Source organism: Bacillus rossius, chromosome 1 (assembly GCF_032445375.1).
Source record: "Bacillus rossius redtenbacheri isolate Brsri chromosome 1, Brsri_v3, whole genome shotgun sequence".
In the NCBI taxonomy this organism is placed as follows: Eukaryota; Metazoa; Arthropoda; class Insecta; order Phasmatodea; family Bacillidae; genus Bacillus; species Bacillus rossius.
In genome coordinates, this window is record NC_086330.1 from 239,421,714 (window position 1) to 239,442,781 (window position 21,068).

A 21,068-nucleotide genomic window follows, 5' to 3' on the forward strand; every position below is an offset into this window, starting at 1 on the left:
TAGTTTTTATTTGCGCCAATTTAATATATATTAAGTTAAACACACGTAGTACAATGAATTGTGAACATTGTTAAAAAATGTACATTACTCACGTATATTATAATCACTCCTAGGTGCATTACCCTTCTGGATAAGCCCTAATTTAAATTAACTGTTTTATTTAATGTAGACAAAACACATCCATATGCTCGGATTGCTATTTCTAACTATATTTTTCGTCGATATCCATTGGGTCCAGACTTATGTACGTCTTGTAATGACGCTATAAAGATACATACTCCTAACAACTAGTTCTTCATTTAAGTATATTTGGAAACTGTTCAATTATGTAAGCTGGCCTCTGATTGGCCGAGAACTCAAATCACAAACGTAAATTTTAATAGATTAGCCACACAGGACTATCAACAAAAGAATTACACACGTAAATATACGTTACATTCAAAATGAGAAACTATTACAATAAAACTTTACATGAATAAATTATATATAAAAAGTACAAAATTACGTTAAAATCTCTATCCCTAGAGGGGTCTCTTGAATTGCTACAGTTTGAAAGTTTTGACTTTGCCTAGAGCGTACCTGACGTAGATACGTCTCTAAGATATGCATAAACTGTTCCTTCCAAAGTAAACAAATATGTTAAACTGAATATTATTAAAAATAATCATTATTAAATTCTGGGCTGGGAACATGTAACAGTACAATTTTAAGGTTTTTAACCCTTTGGTTTAAAATAATTGTTTGCCTACAAATGTGTTTGTAATGTCAGTATTTCTTGCTTCTGAAAACATTCCCTGCAAGAATTTAGGGAACCAATATTTACTTTATTATAAGCGTAAATACGTTTTTCTGGTTAATTTATACGGCCTAAATTGTAATAACATACTTTCAGGAAGGAATGCAATTTTCTTGTAGCAAATATTTACTGTATTTAAATGCACACACTTCATTTTACATATACAGGAAGCATAGCTTACCACACAAAGTTGAAATTTTCAATCTCAGCATCTCGCAAAGAAAAAATTATAAATATATGTATTAATTATTAAACTACAGTGCAGTAATAACATTAAGACATTAAAATAAACAGTAACGTTTAAAATTCAAATACTTAAATTAAGATAACAATTATTTATACTTTTACAAAAGCCTGTTATTGTAGTGTACAGTATAGGGATGGGCAGAACGATTCTTTTGACCGACTCGATTCATTTGAATCAGTTCCGTGAAATGATTCGTTCATTTCGTTCATTTCGTTCTTTTCTGTATGGAGTATGGCTCTTAGAAAGCATCGTAACTGCTTCATCCTTTCAATTATTAGTTACGCTGCTACTATTTGCAGTTTCTTAGAAGTTTATTAAAATTAATTTATGACTACTGTGTATTAGTTTGACGAGGCACAAATGAAGTACAGTTTAAAACCCAAAAATGGTAAGTGTGGTGCGTATTTGTAGTTACTTTCGTGTCATTTTTAGTTCGCATGGTTTTTTAGCTTTTCATTTCCAAAGTATGTAGCTATATGTGAAAAATAAATTTTAAAGTACATCGTACTAGTTCATATTTTTAGGTGTAGATGCTTTTCGTGTTAACCTGTTTTATTTGATTATAGTTTGTTCTCGTAAACACGCGCGCGGGGCGGTTACTGATTCTTCTGACTCCTGACGTCATGAATCATTTCACGGACGAATCAGACTGGCCGCGTGGCCGGTTCTCTTCTCTAGTTCTCCCCACGTTTTCGTTTTTCCGATTCTTTCAAGGAGTCGAGACTCAAAGAGCCGATTCTTTTCATCGCGTTCTCTCAAAGATTCGTTTTTTTTGGAACGAATCGTTCACGAACGACACATCACTAGTACAGTACTACATTTACATACAGTCTAAGCCTGATAACATCACTTCAAAAAGTATGTTTCAGTCTCTCTGCCTTTTAGAATACTTACTTAGATTGTTATTTTTAACTATAGTATGTAGGTTAAACCACGATAACATGGAGGTACATTGAAAACATAATGTAGTAAGAAGAGAAATATGTAGTACACTTAGTTTTTCAGTCCCTTCTCTAAATAACAAATTAAATTTTACATTGCAACACATATTATATTAACGATAATAAAGCTAACTAGTTTCAATAGTAAAAGCTTGTCACATTAATGATAACATAATACATTTATTCACATCATTTCTTAAGTTTCTTTGATTTTGCTTCTTCTATGTAAGTAGGGTCTCTGCATTTCAGTCCACGAACATGCCTCGGGTCAACAATCTCAGAAAGAACACAGTTGAAATAAAACAGCTCTAACTTCGGAAGCATCTCTTTTTTCCAAAAAGTCTCGTCACACTGAACTTGGACAAATTCAGTATCAAAGTCACAAAACAAAATTAGCACACACTGTTTCCTCTTTGAAATGTTCAATTGTCCTTGGATTTGATAGAAAAAGAGGTGTGTCCTTTTGAGTTCCAACATACCTTCACCGTTAATGTGAACTACTATGTTTTTTACTTTGGAAGCTTCTCGAATCGTTTTCACTTGTGAATTGTTAACCTTCAGATTATTAATAGAAGGTAAACATTTCACTTCGATGATGGTGTCGTTCCCAACTGTTCCATCTGGACTTGCTCCAAGATAAGGGTAAGATGCGTGAACAAAAAGTCCACAAGGGGACACTTTTTCTTGGAATTTATTTTCATACTCTTTAATTGCGGTACTTTCATGCATTCGTCCGTACCGTATTGCTTCTGTGTTGATATCCTTGGGGTTCACTATTGAAATCACTACGTTGTGGCAAGATGTGTCAGATCTCATTTTGCAAACTTTGGCAAATGAGGATGCTGTTAGTCTGTTCAGTCTGGCTTTCCTCCACGCAACATTACAATGTTGGCCGACTGTTTTTCTTTCCAGTTCATGACACAAAACTTCTGAAGAAGTTGAACTTTCCAGCCGCATTAAGACTGTCATTTTCTTTTTCTCCATTTCCTCTCTAGATATATTGGGCTGGGCAGCTTCTGGTCCATAGTCACAATCTGGCTGAGTAAATGCACATTTTCGCTTCGCAGATCTACGATTGTCAGCTAATCTTCTTTTGCGGTTACTTTCAACAGCTTTCGCGCGTGCATTTAAAACTCTTTTTGTTACGGAACCTGGGCTGCGACCTAATAGATTTTTTACTGGTGAAAGATGCCAGTTTGGACCTTTGATATTGCGAAAGACCAGCACCTAAGCAGCATCTTTTGTACTGACCGCTTTTCGACACATCTGTCCGTTTTCCACCTGAAAATTTTGATATTAAGCTCATGAAGCGTTCTGCTTGGTTAGTTGTAATATTACCTAACAATTTGTCAGCTTTGGTAATGAGTGGGTCTAATGCTTTCATTATAGCTGGCCATATAGTTGTTGCAGACATAACTGGAACATTGTTTAGTTCTCCCCTTTCTTTCCTGTCACAAAATGTGTCTCGGCAATTTTTGTGATCGCCAAATACGATATAAGGACCGTTCTTCAAATCTTTTTGCAACATAGCACTATTGCAATCCTTATTTGCCGAAGCAATGGCTGCTCGTGCTCCTCTCGTCAATCGTGGAATTAACTGGGACAGTTGACGCCTCACAGTGATGACATGAGTGGTATCCTTTGCGATAGCGTGTAGTTTGCTTGTATAGTTTCTTATCATATGGTTGGCACATTCCAATTTCACTACATGCCTACCATATGAAACACCACGCTGAATCTTCAGATACAAACTGGAATCTCCATCACTGATAATGTACAAATAACGTACCCCATGCATCGATTCGTTTTCTTTGAAACCTTGTACAAGAATTTCTTGTTCCATTCCTGTTGACGTTCCTTTATAATTTTTGTAGCATATATGTGGCCTAGATTTGCTGCCTGGTTTTTCTTGGTTGCACACATAACAATACTTGTTGCGTATGCCAATGTACAGTAAACCATTTGTTTCAGCACCGACTATACAAGCCTGCAAAAAATGAAATGTAATTAGAGAATGTTGTATCAATATTTTCATTAAGCTATTTGTTTCGAATCAACAAACAGGAGAAAATTAAGAACTAATACTTCCTAAAAAAAAACTAATATTGTTGATTGTAATTACATTCTTCAAAGCCTTTGAAACTAAGAAAAACAGATGTTCGTTTATGTCAACGCGACAAACAAAGTTTAAATTGCAGATCAACGAAATATAATGACTGCATTTCTTAAGACAAAGTGTTATGATTGGTTTAACACAGACGGGATATCTAAGATTAACTGGTTACTGACGCGTTTCACAGTAAAGTTTTGAGTCACATTGCTGGTTTTGGGGCCGTAACTCAACTCAGAAGTGTAGGCTATACATTGTCCCTCTCGCCCGCCGTCAGCTCTGTCTCTGCCGTCGACGTACTGAATGGAAATGCAGTCTGTTTGGAAAATATAAAAAACTGCTTAAAAAATATAACTAACATCATTCTGTGTATTTCCAGCAGAAAAAATTTAAAAATTATGATAATGACAACAGTTTTAGTTTACCTACTTTATGTAATTATATTTGTGGTTAAACTTCGGGAATTAACACACTTGTGTCCAAGTTGCAGTTAAATGATTTATTAGAGATATAATAACACACTACAACGATATTACAGTTTTAATTCAACCAAAAGTTCAGCCCAGAGTTTTCATATACTTATGATTCGATTTTCCCGTAACATAAAACGTATTTATTAACTGAAATGTTTGGTTCCCAAATCCTAATTAGTAACCTTTACAACGAAGTAGGCGAGGATTGTGCAACGATTGTACTGTAAATTGTCATTTAGTGTGGCGTTGGGGATGTAACGAGAGAGTTTCGACGAGTTGAGACACGGCCACAAGACATCACCGGGTCGGTTTTCACGCCGCATTAGCTTAGCACCGAGGCATGCATGACCCAAGGTTAGTAGAGAGAGGTTGTCTCGATCCCATAAGAACAATGTAGACAGCCCGACACTCCGCTCTGACGTCATCTGCAGCCCCGCCGTTCCCAGCCGTAATACTACACCTGCTGACTGACGGCTTTCTCTTATCAGCTCGGCTCGTTTCACATGTCTGATACGCAATACTTATAGTATTTCATTTATGCTTTGTAGATTACTGTTAATTATTATCGCTTTGATATGATTTTCGAATGACAACATGCTGTGACTGAAAACAAGTATGAATTATTATTTCAACATATTTTTTCAGTGACAGTAAAAATTTTCAAAATATCAATGATGAATCCATGAATTTTTAAAAATTAATATAATTAACATGTAACTAGTAAACAAAATGGTTTATTTGTATTTATTTCTCAGCAAGATTATAATATTTAAAATAATTGCATATCAATTTCTTAGTGTTTAATAAAGGTAGCCATAGCTCATTAAAACGTTTTGGGAATGTTTGCAACATAAATAAACTGAAGTTAGATTTAAAAATAAATTTCCAACATGAATAAAGCAGTTTTCCATGTAATCGTTTAAATACAGGCTAGACATACACTTTCTTCAACAATAAATTGTATTATTTGCTTATCAATTTAATAAAAAAATAAAAAATGAAAGCGTTTATTCTCTGTCTACATCATAATTTTCCTGTATTTCTTGGTTAGTTTCCTCTTTTCATCTGATTCGTAACCTTCGCAAGTCCTTTTTGAACTGATGCAGGCAACATCACTTTCACAAAATTTTCTTTAACCACTTGAAATGTCATTTAAAAAGTTCAATCGTATGAAAGTCCTTTGTCGTACAAATACTTTAATGACATCTTCAGGAATACATGGAAATTTCTCAGAAGACATTTTAACAAGTTTTTCAATTACACCTTTTGCTTTCTTGAGTTTTGAGCCATGGTATGTTTGAAACTCTTTATCCAATTCCTTTGCTTGACTTAGCCACTGTACTGATGGGCTTTCTAGCCCACCAAATGATAAGTTTTTTATCCACGGAGATGAACAACTGTTACTAGTAGTCCTTCCATCACTAAGATAATAAAACTTTTTCGGCAGTTTTTTGGCAACCCAACCTGCCAATTACTCAAGGGCTGAAGTTTCGAGTTCACTTGCGGATTCCATTTTCGCGTTCACCTGATTTGATGGTAAATCTGTTTCGCTGCAACCTACATGTTGATCTTTGAAAGTTACTGCGGAATATGTCGGTATTTGGCCATTCTTCACTGTTTTGCTCACAAGAAATTCGTCAGAATCTAAATTTTCTGTGTTTAGATTTTTCTGAACTATCCCTTGATTTTTTCCTAGTATTATCATCTTCATGCGATTGATTGCATTCAGAGGGGTAGGATGGTCATTGAGGCCTCCACAAGTACGAATTTGGGAGAAAATTTTCAAGGGAGTCCTGGTTTAGTCGGTGCATTAGGAGGTAATGTATGTTGGAATGTTTACATTTCAGGTCTTTGAAAAGTAATTTTAGGGACTTTATTGCCATTATGCAACCCTTCCGAAAAATTAGTAAACATTTCTTGTTGCAACATCTCATTGTTTCCATGAAATTTAGCATAGTGTCCAAAATTTAATCTTGAGCTGCCAGATCTTTACCGTACGGCTTCCTAGATGGGTCACCAATGTTTTTCACTACATAAGAGTTCATTAAATGGCACCAGCGGTCTATCATGTTGATAGTGTTGGATAGTATTATAGCAGCTTCTCGATCACTGTGATTAAAAAACCTTAGTGCCATTGCCGTTGTATGAGAAAGAAGCTGCGCAGCTTTTCTCACGTTTTGCCACTTTGTTTTCTCAATATATATATGGTTTAAATTAAGTTTATGCAACACTTTCAAGTCATTTGAACACTCTTGACGAATAAGATCTACAAGTGGCTCTTTGGTACACACACTTCCACAATTCAAGATAAACCCTGTATCAAGAAGCCAGTTTCGTATTAATTTAAGAACATGAGGAGCATCTGCAAAAACATATTTATATTGTCATTTGATGGATGCTCGAAGAAAGTCTTCATCGTGGAAACACCTAGCTCTCTCCATAGTCCTAAATTTCCTCCTCTCAAATCCGAAACGCATGCCTTCACTGTGTAACCTACATCATGCAGTTTAGTTATTAAAGAGTCCAATATCTGTTTTGTAATTTGCTGGTCAAAATTTACATAAATAGGTTGTTTCCAGTTTGAAAACAGCCCTCGAGCTATGACTACTTGCATATATGAATAAGGGCCAACAATTTCATCCTCTTTTGCATCATACTCGAGCGTTTTCTTCACTTTTACTTGGTCAAATGAAAGAACTACAATGCGTTCGAAGTCTAGCAACGAAGAACGTGCTACATTCAAAAATTCAAACATATTTACTAGGATACCTTTTCTCATGTCAAATGAAGATGCCCATCGTTGAAGAGTTGAAAGTCCAGGTAATGGGAAGTTAAGTTTCTGTTTTAAAAATAAATAACATCGCTTACTGAAATAACGCCAAGTGAAAGCGAGAGCGTTACAACTCCTGATTTTGCATTAAAAGCATGGCCGTATGATCTTGTACACCATCCACCATCTTGATAGACTGTGATTTAAGGAATTCCATCTTCATCGACATTGCCCTTCTTTATAGCGATTTCACGTTCTTTGACTCCATTAGCAAGCATATATTTTTCCAGCTTGTCCTCCCATGCCTGAAAATAAAATTTACATACATTCTGTTACTTTTACGTTAATTACTTTTCAACTGAGACATTTTTCAAAAACATTGCTTTTTAAAGATTCTTAATAAGATTTATATGCAAAAATGAAAACCCATGTTGATTTTTCCTTACCTTTTCAACTCGCTGTTCATGTCGCATCCATTTCCTCTTACTCATTACAGGAACATCTATTATTGCCATCATTTCTTCTACTTGCTGGTGTCCAATTCCAACAGATAATGATCCCCACACTAATGAATCATTTAATTCCTCTTATTCTTCGTCCGTTGAAATTACCTTAGTTTTTTCACATATCGTGCATTTATAAGTGAAGTAGCTGACAATGCCAATTCTTTTTTCAGACTGAAGTACAAAGCGACCTGTTGTACACTGAAGCACATGAGTCGCTAAAGATGTGAGTTGGTTTAACATGTGACTCATATTTACAAAACGACGGCCTTGAACGTTATTTTTTTTCATTGGCTCTGTTTCAGCAGTTTCAGTTGGAACAATTTCAACATTCGATACTTCTTCACTTGACAAGAAAGTACAGTCCAATACAGAAATATCCTCGCTAAAACAGAAAGAAAAAAGTTACATAAAACAGAGGAAAGAATTTAAGAAACAAAATAAATTTACCGACTACATCTTTTGTATTAATTGTTTTATAACTGACATAACCTTTTCTGCAGTGTTATGTGCCAGGTGGCTTTTGAAATTCTTTGCGAATTTACCGTCCTGGCACACTACAGTTCTATCATGTCTCTGCCATTTGAAACTTATCTTTATCACAGTGAGCTGATATGACAACATGCAATTTAGAAAGAAACGTACTTCTATTAATTCCACATTTTAGTACTAGGTTTATTTTAGAAAGCCTCACAAGATACAGATATCACAACATCTGATTTACATGCGACTGCTTCTCTAAATTAAATGCAGTGAAAATTTTTGCTGCAATTCATTTACTGTTTTTCGTTGCTAACAGTTGCTAATAACCATTAAACAACCGCTCTTACTCGTGGCCGACTTCCACCTCATTACTGACCAAAGAGTGGCAAGGTTGACGGACGAACGTGCAAGCACTTTGACATCAGTGAGTGAACGACTGTTATCACTACATTATTATACCACTTCGCCACTAAAGCGTCAAATGATTTTAGGATGGTTACTTTGAATTTAGTGTTATTTTGAGATAAGTGGAAAATCAGACGATTAAGAGAACTGGCTTTGCCTTTTGTTATTGATTGTGAATTTATAATGCTACTATATGTGATCACAAGTAACACAGTAAACTGTGAAAAAAAAACTTGTAAGTTTACACAATAGTCTGTGACAGCAGTGCGTATGTGTTTTAGACCTACACAGTTCATGATTCTTTTTTTTAGTAATAAGGTCATCAGAAATTTTAAACTGCAATTTTTTACCTGACAGTTGAATTTTTTTAATGACGAGTAAATGTACATATTTAATGCAAGTGTGAATTTTCTTTTCTTTAGCAGTCTACTTTCATGAATTAAATTCACACAGACAATGTAAGTATTTTTTACAATGATAATAAATTGCTAACTTTCAGTCAATGACAGTCAAACATTATTATGTGGTTTCTCTTTAGTATTCTGTCATTGCATTATTTCATTAGACAGTATTCATACCTCTAGAATGCGATTGACTTAGCGAGGATTGGAACTCACAACCCTTCGATAAGGTACCTACGAAGGGTTCTGACAACTCAATCAATCTGTTCACATATCAGTTAAATTGTAAAATAGGAACTAAGAAAATTCATAACTTAACACTTTTTACCTTATAAATTTAGCTATGCATTTCAAGTTTAAACGAAAGACATGTAGTTTTTCTTGATTCCCAAGAAATATTTGCATAAAATTACATATAACTTACCTACTGTATTTTTTTTACAACTAACGCGGACTGTTTTTGTAAAATTCTACGTGAACAATTTTAATTCATGCTTATTTAATCCAGATGTTTAATTAGCGTATTTATATAACTATTGTACAGTAATCACAGTTTGCTAATTTATTATTCAGTGTTAGTGTATTTGCAAATATACTGTAATATTTGTAGTTTCATTAGTTATTGTAGTTTATGATGAACCTTAGTTTACATTTATGGAAGCATGTCAGTTCCTTTGGATTTTTAAAAATTATTTTCGTAAAATTATACAAACTGTAGTTGTTTTTAAAAATTACTGTACTAAAATGTAAATTTTCTCAATCTTTGTATGTGTGACAAATTTTCTTTTTTAGTGTACGCAGATAAATATGTATAAATAAAAAATAATGATTTCAGTGTTGTTGGAAACAAATAAACATAGAGGTTATATATTTAGGAATATTTTAAGAGATATTTACCCGTTAAAAGGGACTTATTTGAGCTTATTATCGTCTCAACTATAATGCCGATAAGCTAACCGAATGATTACTTAAACACTAACTTAGCCTAAGGGAGTCACAAATACCTTGGTCAGAAGTGGGACTCGAACCCATGAGCTCTGCGTTTCGAAACAGGCACGATCTTCACAACATGCTTGGGCAACAAGTAGTACTATACGAAATTATGTAATCAAATTTCTTACTCCGTTATGTTTTTGAAATTATGACTGGTGGTGTCGTGATTCCCTTGACATTCAGATGGCTCGTAGGCAGAAGTTTCCGTCCGTGTAGCAGCAGCAGCAGCAGCATCATTGTCTCTTAAACTGGAAGATGTCCTGTAGGTTTAATTAATAAATAAAAAAACGTGTCTTTATAATATATACATAATTTGCTATCAGAGTTTTAATGCAGAAAAACACACTTTAAAAAATTTACAGTGTATTTTATCTAAAACCTCAGAGTACTCTTTTTCTGTTGAATTGTTCTGCCTTTGCAAATTTGATTTGACTACCATTTTTTTCCTCAATAGTGTAACATAAGTGGTAGTGTTTATATGTGTTTTAATATAATACTCTCTCATTGGTTATAAACATATGTATTCTTATATTCTCTTGAAAAATAGAAGTATGAATACCACTAACTTAATTAGTTATAATTAGCTTTTGGGTGTGTGTAAGTGTGTTCGTCTGTGCAGGCAGTCTGTTCACGTCGGCCACACGGACTTCACAGAGGACGACGTGAAGAGAATAGTAGCCGAACTGGGAAAAGACTTCCGAGGCGATCGTTACCATCTCATGAACAAGAACTGTAATCATTTCTCTGGCTCTTTCACACAGGTAAACACCTTAATTATGTATTGTCAAGCCAAGTGTGAACTATAAAGTATGATTCACTTATCCACATGTAGTCCTGAACAGTTTGAGCAGATAGGACATTTGAGGATCACGTTGAATGAGACTTTTGCATGCCTGTAATTCCAGTTAAGATTTTGTTAGGAGTGCACAAGTAATCAAAAAGGTCAGTAACTTGTGAGAAAGCGACTCTGTATATTACAGTATTTACCCGACCGTGTATGGGTCGCACCACTTATTTGTCTTCTGTAGAATTTCACAGATACAAAGGAAGTGTTTGTGTATCGTGTTTGAGCTTATCGGCACTTAAACAATACATCATCTTTGTTGCTGGTTGGGTGACAGACACGCCACTTAGGTACTGGGTGCCAGCCAGTTGGGGAGTGGGGCGGTAGATGTATCATAAGGCGAAATTCATTTGCTTCACACAGTTCTGAGATATTTCAATGAATTAGTTTACAATTCCTCAGGAAGTTATATTTATTAAAAACCAACACAGGGTAGCAATTTACGCACATGTTCAACCACAGAGTGCAATGTTACTTAATTTTTACCCGAAGTGAATAGTTTGCATAGGGTCGCATTACATTTGTTTGCTACTCAAAATTGGCATAAAATGTGTGACTCATGTGTGGATGAATGTGGTATTGAAGTAATAGTTGATAGATTCCTCCCAATAAAATAATACCATCTTTCAAAGTACATACATGTAAGCACATATTGTGAAAAACAGAGCAAAGTGGTGTATTGGTGAGGTATTGGACTTGCATTCAGAGGACCCGGGTTTGAATCTCAGACTCGACCATTCTGAGTTTGGTTTTTCCAAGATTTCCCGAAATCCCTCCAGGCAAGTGCTGGCAAATCTCTGTATTCTGTTATTGTGCACAATGTTTCTTAGGACCTCACTGTCGATGAGACATTAGGAAAATAAATGTAACCAAACAAAAATCTAAATACAGAGTGGTGCCTAATGTTTAACAAGCAGCTAGCAAAAATTTCAGATTCTGTTAGTTATTGTTATATAAGTCAATACTAATTGTGAGTGTGCTGATAGGTATGTATGACCCCTTATCATCAAAAGAAAGCTTAGACTTTGAGTTGAAGCGAATGTTTCCGCCGTCTTGTTTTCGCACGCCATCCTTCCCCTCCTTTCCTTGAGTCTTGGTAGAACCCCTCCCCATTCCCCTCTGCCCCCTCCCCGCCAGTCCTGGAGTGGTCACGAGAGTGTTTAGCGCCGCGCGCGGATTCCCCATTCCTTCGTTCTGCGCACGCGCACTTGTGCTTGGCTAGTCTATATAAATAAGGATATGCAGAATTAATATTAGGGTTTTTTTTATTCGCCTTAGTCACCTTACTTGTCTTACTTCTACTTCAGTCAGTCGACCTTGTCTTAGTGAAGCATAAGTTATGTCAGTCCAGGGTGATCAGATTTTCTGGAGATTGTGTCATCTGCAAGACTTGGGTTCGTTTAGCTGCCTAGCCTTTACTATTTCATTTCTGCAGGGGCACAGCTAATTTTGTCGTCAAACTTACGTGCTGCGCAATTTGAGCCTTTTGCCGGGTCTAGTAATGTTGCCTTTTATGTTTTCTGATCATGCTATGTAGGGTTTTTGAGGAGGCCTTGCCTTGGGTACCCGCGGGTGCTCTCAGAGTGACGTTCGAGCCGGCCTTAATTGTGAGTCCTTGGCGTGAGCTTACAGCCCGTAACTTGCCTGTACGTGTCTAGAGACTTCAGTAACTGTTTCAGGTGTTGGTCTCGTGTAAGCCAGCCCCCCTTACATTTGTGCATGTCACTTTGCTTGGGTTGTTGAGCTATGTCATGCCATGTTGAGGCATGCTGATTATTCTTGCTTAAATTTTCTGAGCTATTTTTTACAGCTCGTTGACGTAACGTTACGTAGTTTTGGCCTTATGTCTTTTTATTGCACGAGCAGGCACGTTAAGGTAGCTTGCTTGCTTGCTTGCTTGCTCGCTTGCTTGCATTTCCTTTAAGAGTGGTGTATTCTTTGGCTGTATATATATATGTAATCACGTGTTCCAAGTAATCTTTCATTTTATTTGCTATAAATGACCTGTAAGCATGGCCGACTGGGTGTAGGAACGTATTACGTTGGAGGGTTTATGAATGTAAATTATTTGTCCTGTTGGACCCTTACTCTGTTTAATATAAAGGTAATTTTTTCACATGCTAGTGTTTGATAACTTGTATTTAATTGTATTGATCTGGCTGACTGCCTATATAACAAATTTTCTGAGTATGTCAAGAAGTTCATTTATTATTTATTCTCTAAGATTAAGCCCTTTCTGTTTTGACGTTAAATTATTGCCGTTTGAGCCTTATAAACATTGTAGCTTGTTGTGTAAGAAAATAAGGAAAAGAAATCTGGCTTGCCAGTCACCTTGAAACTTTAGCCTGTGTTATGTTTTGTAAGCATAGACACAACTTCTACTCCAATACTCCGTAGTGGAACAGAGCCACGTCTCTAGTCTATCTCCCTTGAGTGCACATGGTTTGTAGTCCCTTAGTCTCCTCAGGGTAAGAAGCACCTACAGAGTAGCATTCAACTGTCATTGAGATCCATTTGGGATGTTCATTTTCAGTGCCTTCATATGGGAAGGTAAAATACTTCATTATTAAAATAGGTAATGATTTTCTTCAGTGGGTAGACATTCCTGAGTAAACATTACCCCAGGAGGGCACGTGACCACCACTGGTTGTAAAATGCAAGAGCTCAGAGCTTATAACAGTGTGACCCTATATTTCCTCCTCCTAGAGGATAAAATTCTTCAGTTCAAAGAACCGTCCACAACGTTTTTTTCTTGGCATGGCAAAGATTGCACAGACATCTTGGAAATGTCTTATGTGCGCTACACACCCAGACAGCTGCAGCAGTCCAATTGTGCATAACTCCTTGATCAATGGGTGCTAACTAGCCCATCCAGTAGGGGTGAGCGATGCTTCGGAGAGTCTAACAAGGGGAGCGCACGACCTGGGAAATTCACTTCTGGACAAGACTTGGTATATGTGTTGTTACTCCTTTAAGGTGTTCAGCCCTCAGAACATGAAAGTACAATGGCCAGCCATTTTTAACAAAAATGCCTTCAAACATTTGAGGTTAGCTTGTGTATTAATAAGTATCACTTTGTCAGCAGCAGCTGAGCAGCTTAGTCGGTAGCGTTCTTGACTACAGCCAAGTCATTCAGGGTTCAAATCTCGGTTGTGATTACTTTGTGTGTTTATTTTATGTTCATGAATTTTGTCTTAAAATATTTTGAAAATAAGTATTTTATATATTAAATATTAAAATTATAATAAATACTTTCATTTAAACAATGTAACATTTTGAATACATTTTACATGTTATTTTAATTATAATAATACAAAATAATTAATAAGTATATTAATAATTATGGTTACAAATGATTATTTTTAGTAGTAAACAGTTTACATTGTTTTATTGTTTAATTTTACATATATTTTTTATAACATACAAAAACCTGAATAACAATTACCATAGAAACACTTTAAACAATAAATGTTTTGGAATCTAGCACAACAAATAAATGACAAATGCTTACAAGAGCAATGTTCTTTCAGAAAATCAGTTTGGAAACAAACTTCATTCACATTTATGAATATTTCTGTCTCTTAAGAAAGTTTAGCATCGATGATAATTGATGGTGAACTATTGATTGTATTTTAATATAATCTTCTCGAGAATGTATTTCTTGATTTTGTTTGGTTAAATAAGCAGCGTTTTGAAATTTTTTAATTATAAATTCTCTCTATAAAATAGACATTACAAGGTTGAATGAGAGGTGTACACTTTGAAGGAATTGCTTTAATCGTAGAAGTAGGTAATTCATTGTCATCCTGGAAGGTTTCATCACATAATTCAGGTTTTGTTGGCCGTCCCCAAGAAAGAAACTGTTTCGTACCCAAGTAAGGTTTTAAACAATTTTGAAGGAATTCAATACATAATTTTGTCTTAAGCTTTCCAGACTTTTATGATGTTATTATAACATTAATTTTTTTTGTATTTATATTATTCTTCCAACATTTTCTGCACTCTTTGACCAAATTTACTGGTTGGTTCTTAAAGACATACAAATACCTGAGGCCATAGTTTTCCAGATAAGTTGAGTGCATATTGTGCCGTATATGAATGTGTCACTTTATTCATATAGTGTCGTTTAACAAATACAGTTATACTGATTTTTTCTGTAAGAATTCTATTACATGTAGATTGTTACTGGTACCCTAAAACAGATAATAGCATGAGTTATATGAAATGGATAAGTGTACAATTACAATTAACATAAGCATATATTAAAGTTTTGTTATATCAATATCCCTGTCTGGTCCGTATTAATGACAAAGTTGTTAAATTTAGGTATTATTTGTAATGCCCGCTTCCGTAAGGTTGCTGCAGAATCCATTACTTGTTTGAAAGTTACTGTTTTCTTTTGCGAAAAAAAATTTGTTATTTTTCATTGATGTGCTTATGAATTTCTTCACCCATCATTCAGAAGCTTTAAATTCAAAAGCTCCTAACTATCCAGCAGCAGATAGAGCCCACTGCTGCAACCATTTGTTATCTCTTAATGCAGATTCTTCATTCACCGTAATTTTCCCTTAGTGCAGTACGAGTACTAATTTTTTTTGTTATAAAATGAAAATATGGTGATTATTTGTTATGTGAATTAAATAAAGTACCTAAATTTTATATTTCTTGTTTTTTTTTTAATCCGATATCTGGCCGGATTATTATCCGGTATTCGGCCGGATAGTAAATTTTGGCAGGATACCGGATAGTTACTGGATATCCGTTTCATCAATACTCTAGACTCATTATTCTTAACTCAAACATTAACCATTTTGTTTTCATTTTATGTACGAAAATATCCTGGAAATAAATTTAATAAGTTTTTTTTGTAAATACAAAATAATGCCTTTTGTTTTTGGTAATCAATAACAATGGTGTACAGTGTACTATTGTAGAATTATTTTTGAATTTTTCTTGTTGAACAATATGCACATGTAATTAGTACAATTTAGTACATCCCTCACAAACAGACTGGATGTATTGGTGAATCAGGTGACATGAAAAATAACAACTCCAAGAATTCAGGCTACTAAAAAAAGTATTTATTATAAAAAAAAATATTGATTATTGTTTTATCTTTTGTATCAAAATAGCCTTAGTATCACTGAGTTAATATACCGTAGGACATAATTATTTTGTTCAGTTAAATTTAAAACTAACAACCTTAACGAGTAGTTACAATGAAGTTTCCCGGCCGGGGGTTTAGAATAACATGATGTAAAGCTTATGCAACCATTCTATGTAGCAGTAATAACAAAGGTTGCCTTTTTACATTTAAAATATGTTACATATAACGTGCAGACAGAATCTTCATTTTGGCTATTACGGAGTTAAAGTCCAAAAACAAAGTTTGAAGGGATAATTAAAGTATGTATATTATTGTAGTATATTTTCTCTTCATTTACTGATTGCCAGCTGATGGCAGAATAAAACGAAAGTGATCATTCCTCCGTTGTCCTTCCAGGAGGGAGCCGATGGTTCCAGTTGTAGGCAGTAATCACATGAAGAATTTTGAAGGAGGAACTCTAAGTAGTACTTAAAGGGGTGATATAAGAGGTAACTTCAACCCACTGTAAACAGTTGACAGTGGTCAGAAACGCAAGATAAAACAAAAAGGAAAATAAACTGGAAATAACAAGTGTCGCAAAGGGGAAGGAAAGAATAAAGATACAGTCTCACTCACCCTTTTGGTGGGATTACTCCAGAAGTCACTGCATAAAATGACAAGGAAACATTCACAAGGACTGCAGATCAAGCATGTTCTGTCCAAACTAAATTTTAATACTCAAAGAACTAGAAGTACAAAGTAGAAACTTTAGTTTCTCTTAAAGAAAGATTCCCTCAACCACCAAGACTACATTTCCTACACAAGCCATCCGCACTTAACTCGAAGACATGCTGAAAGCACACACAGGAGCTTCGCGAGCAGAATGCAATCAGGCCAAAGATGCAAGGACGACTCTCTCGTAAGACAAATCACTCGCATAATTAAATGGCCCCTGGGGCACACTAAGGTAGTGGGAGTAAAAGGTGCCTCCTGATTGGCAAGGCTAAGTGGTTGGGAGGCCTCTCTAAAAATATTTTTAAAAAAATACACTGCCCTACAATTAACCTACCTTCAGTGGCAACTGGACTTAGTGAGATTAAATAAATAAATTTAAATTAATAATCGAAAGTCATTGTTATATTAAAGATTACTTATTTAATTAAAGACTGGAATATCTGTGCTGAAAAATCTTAATTTGCGGCACATTACCTACCTTCAAACACAGGCTTAAAGAGCTTTTTTTAAAACTAACCTAATATGGTCACTTGATGGCTTACCTACTGCATGAATTTGTGTGCGAAAATGTGAATAACTGGGGAAAATGTAATGGCATTTCCTTTTCCTTTCGTGTATTGGCAACGTGTCTTGTTTTACCTTTATAAGTACCTATATTTGTAGCATGTGTATGCTTGGACTACAGGTAAGTTTTGAGCAATACATAAATTAGTTCTTGTTTTGAAATTACCCCTGAATATATTATTATTAACCTGATCTTTGTTATGTTTAAGTGTTTATCTTGAATTGATAATACAATTATAGTTAATTTATAAATATGTTACAGTATAAAAGAAGACATAACCCCTAATTTTACCACCTATAAAGATGTTAAATTAAATCAATAAAATATTCTTTTTCCACAAGCTAACACCAGACAAATTTTCGGACAGCAGTTTGGTAGCTGTAGTCAGACAGGATTATTGATCGCCATGGTGTCTTGTGGGTACCTAGTTGAGCCGAAAGTAGCATTTACCAGAAGACAAACTCAGCCAGATGCAGGTGTGCCTCCAACCCGTTATTGTTGTTAAGTACCCTGCCGGACAAGTCGATGCTTTTCACGCCCTCCCCTTTCTCAACATATTTTGATCTGCTTTTTGGTGTCTCTGATCTTACATCATTTAAAAATTTTTCAAATCAATAATGTTCACTGTCACACAGTAAATATTAATAATACTTGAATAGCGAGATAAAAAAAAAATGTAATAAATTAAGCGTTTAAAAAAAATTAAAAACTTAATTTTTCCAGTTTTATGCACAAAACCACATAATTAAATAATTAGTTTCTAAAATCTCTCACGTCCACAAACAATTCAAACAATTTTTTGTTTTGATGTTCCTTTGTGAAGCTTCGAGATTAAGATGTGGCTATAAGCGACAAGTCGTGGCAACTTGGTCCTGTGACTTTGCCATCACTATCTACCAGTTAAGGATTTACGGAACTCATTCTACCCCATCGAAACAATAAGGCGTCATAGTTAAGATGACATTCAGAAAAATGTGAATACTAATCTCTTATGAAGTCTTAATATTATGACATTCCACCATAACTAAGATGCCTAAATGTGGCCGTTATACGTTAACACTTTTCTTAACACAGGAACAAAAGTTTTCTGTGAGATTTTTTTAAATTTATAAACAAACCTGTTTCCTGCAAAAATGTTTCATAAATACAATTATAAGAAATTAATATTTTGTCACATTATGATACATCTGTGCTCTAGGATTGTGTTTTTCACTAGGTATTTGCACAGGCTATTTTACGAATCTTTAAATACATACATTAAATTACTAATACATTTAAACTGGAATTTTATCACAAAGTATAATAGGAATAAATGATACGTGCTTATCAATGAAGTATACATTGACAGGCATTGATATGTTAACATCATTCTCGTAACCTAACCTCGTATTGTGCTTCACATCCTAGTAATTTTGTCATTGTAGATCCACAAAGTGGGCTAGTACATCATACAAGAGTAACAAAATGACTAAAATTGCTTTTTATTAAATACTTAGTTTCTACTTTCCCTAAAGTTTGTGTAAATTTTAAAATAAAATAAAGTAAAACATAAATAAATAAGACAGTCATGGGGACTGCCAACAGAAGTGAAAACTTAAATCTTTGGAATAACTGTGTTCTATTTTTGAAATTTGAAATTAATAATAGTCTGAATAATTAAAATTCCTTAATATGTAAATTGAAATTATTAACATTAGTCTAGTCTCCCTTAAGTGGATTTTAGATACAGATGACATAGTAATGATCCTCAATTAGGCATTAAATTATAATAATAGTAATAATATTTTTAAATGCCTAGTGATTCAGGTTCGAAACCCACTTGGACTCTTTTTTAAATTTATTTATTTATTTTTATTAATAGAATAATAATAATAAAAATAAATAAAAAAAATGACTCTAGCATTGTTAGTATGATTATTTATGAAATCATAATTATTAAATTATAAATATATAATAAAATAATTCAATTTGACTCAAATATGAAAAATAACAGACGAAAAATGGCAACACTCGCCAGTCTTGTGCGCTATCCGCAACGCTGCGCAACTGATTTACATCCAGGCATTTTAGTAAGTACATGTAAGCTAGTCGTAAACCACACCTCTACAAATGAAAATGCATTTTGTTGAATATTTAAGGGAGAAGGAATAAAAAGTCATGATCTCTTGTAAAATTATTATGTATGTACGCAGTTGGCAATTATATAAAATTTGGACTCTATCTTATTGGCTATAAAATATATTTTTTCTTTTACTTTTGGAAAATTATTGTGAACAATTACTTTGAAATTAAGAAAATTGAAATTCTTGATTTCTATTTTATCAGTTGAGGGATTCAGAAGATTTCATACAGATTTTCTCATCTCTCTATACCTTGATTTCTATAAATATCAGTATGATGTCAGCATGATATAATTTATCCTTACATAAATTTTTAGTCACAACAGATGTCAGTGGTATGTCAAATTTACATAAAAATCATTACCTAGCTATGACTTACCAGTGATGTCAGATCTAGGTCATGTGTTCACTGGGGAATGCACAGTATACACAAATTAAACTTTTCACGTGGTCAATTTAACTTCTCTTACTGCTACTACAGCATGTCGGGTGAAGCAAACTCACACAAAATTTTACCCATCCAAAATGAGTCCAACATGCACATGGTACAGTTGAGTATATACAATGTAAACAGGCCAATGCGCATCGTGCAACACGTCACTAGCATGTCAGTGACGCGAACCCATAAGTTTTGCCCCTATAAAAAATAGCTCAACCGGCTAAAGAAGTTTTCACTCCAAAAATGTTTTTGTCCAAAGGTTTATAGTTTTTGATGAATTGAATGTGATGTATTGGATGCACAACCCTGTTTGATTAAATGCAAAACTCTGTATAATTTTAAACATGTGCTTAATTTCTAATGCATTGTTTTCTCAATTTGATGTTACTTCGAAAAGTAGGTTTTTTGATTAGTGCCTTATCTCTTATACAAATTCTAATGGATATAGTTTTCAAAAATTCACATAGAGATTATTTATTCTTTTAAACCTTTGATTACCAACAAAATATAGAAACATACCTTGACATCTCTAGTTTATGCAGCATATTTAAGTGTGTTTTAATAATATTTTGTGCACATTAACATATTTTCTTTTTAAACACAATTCTTTAAGGTTGTGCTTAAATATGTAAATTAATTTTATTGCATTAATAGAATAAGCATGATTGAAATTATGTATTTTTTAACTTATGTGAATAAATTGGGTGCTCAGAATGATTTGTGAATCACTGAGCACATTTATAGACAAGAGGATTGGAATGAATAAACTACTCGGGATGCCAAGAATGAATTGAGGTTTAACGACTCAACGTCTCATCTAAATCAATGAAGGGTGAATTCATGTGGTTGAGCAGTGCTGGAATGGGTGGTTGGGGAAACCAGAGTGCCCAAAGAAAACCCACCATCTCATGGCAACATCTACCATATTTCTCACGGTAAAATATTGGGGATTGATCATATTGGCAATCAAATCTAGATCAGGGACCATGGTGGTTGAGTATAGTCGATCAGTCGCCTCTCACCAAAGTTAGTTAGATTCCCAGCATATCATACCTGGATTTTTCGAAAGTATAAAATGTGTTTCTGTTGCACGGAGCCGACGGATGTTCTCAACATATTCCCATTCATTCTGTAGTGCTCCATTCTCATGTCATCAC

The 21,068-nt window shown here is 34.4% G+C and overlaps 1 protein-coding gene across 4 annotated transcripts in view; it reads left to right on the forward strand.

The window, feature by feature from the left end:
* Positions 1-21,068, forward strand: part of LOC134527398 (deubiquitinase DESI2) — a 46,417-nt gene that overhangs the window by 24,120 nt on the left and 1,229 nt on the right. For all 4 annotated transcript variants that reach the window (XM_063360061.1, XM_063360058.1, XM_063360062.1 and 1 more), the window contains exon 5: positions 10,742-10,883. In XM_063360061.1, the coding sequence (XP_063216131.1) occupies positions 10,742-10,883 (142 nt within the window). The remainder of the gene's footprint in view (positions 1-10,741; positions 10,884-21,068) is intronic.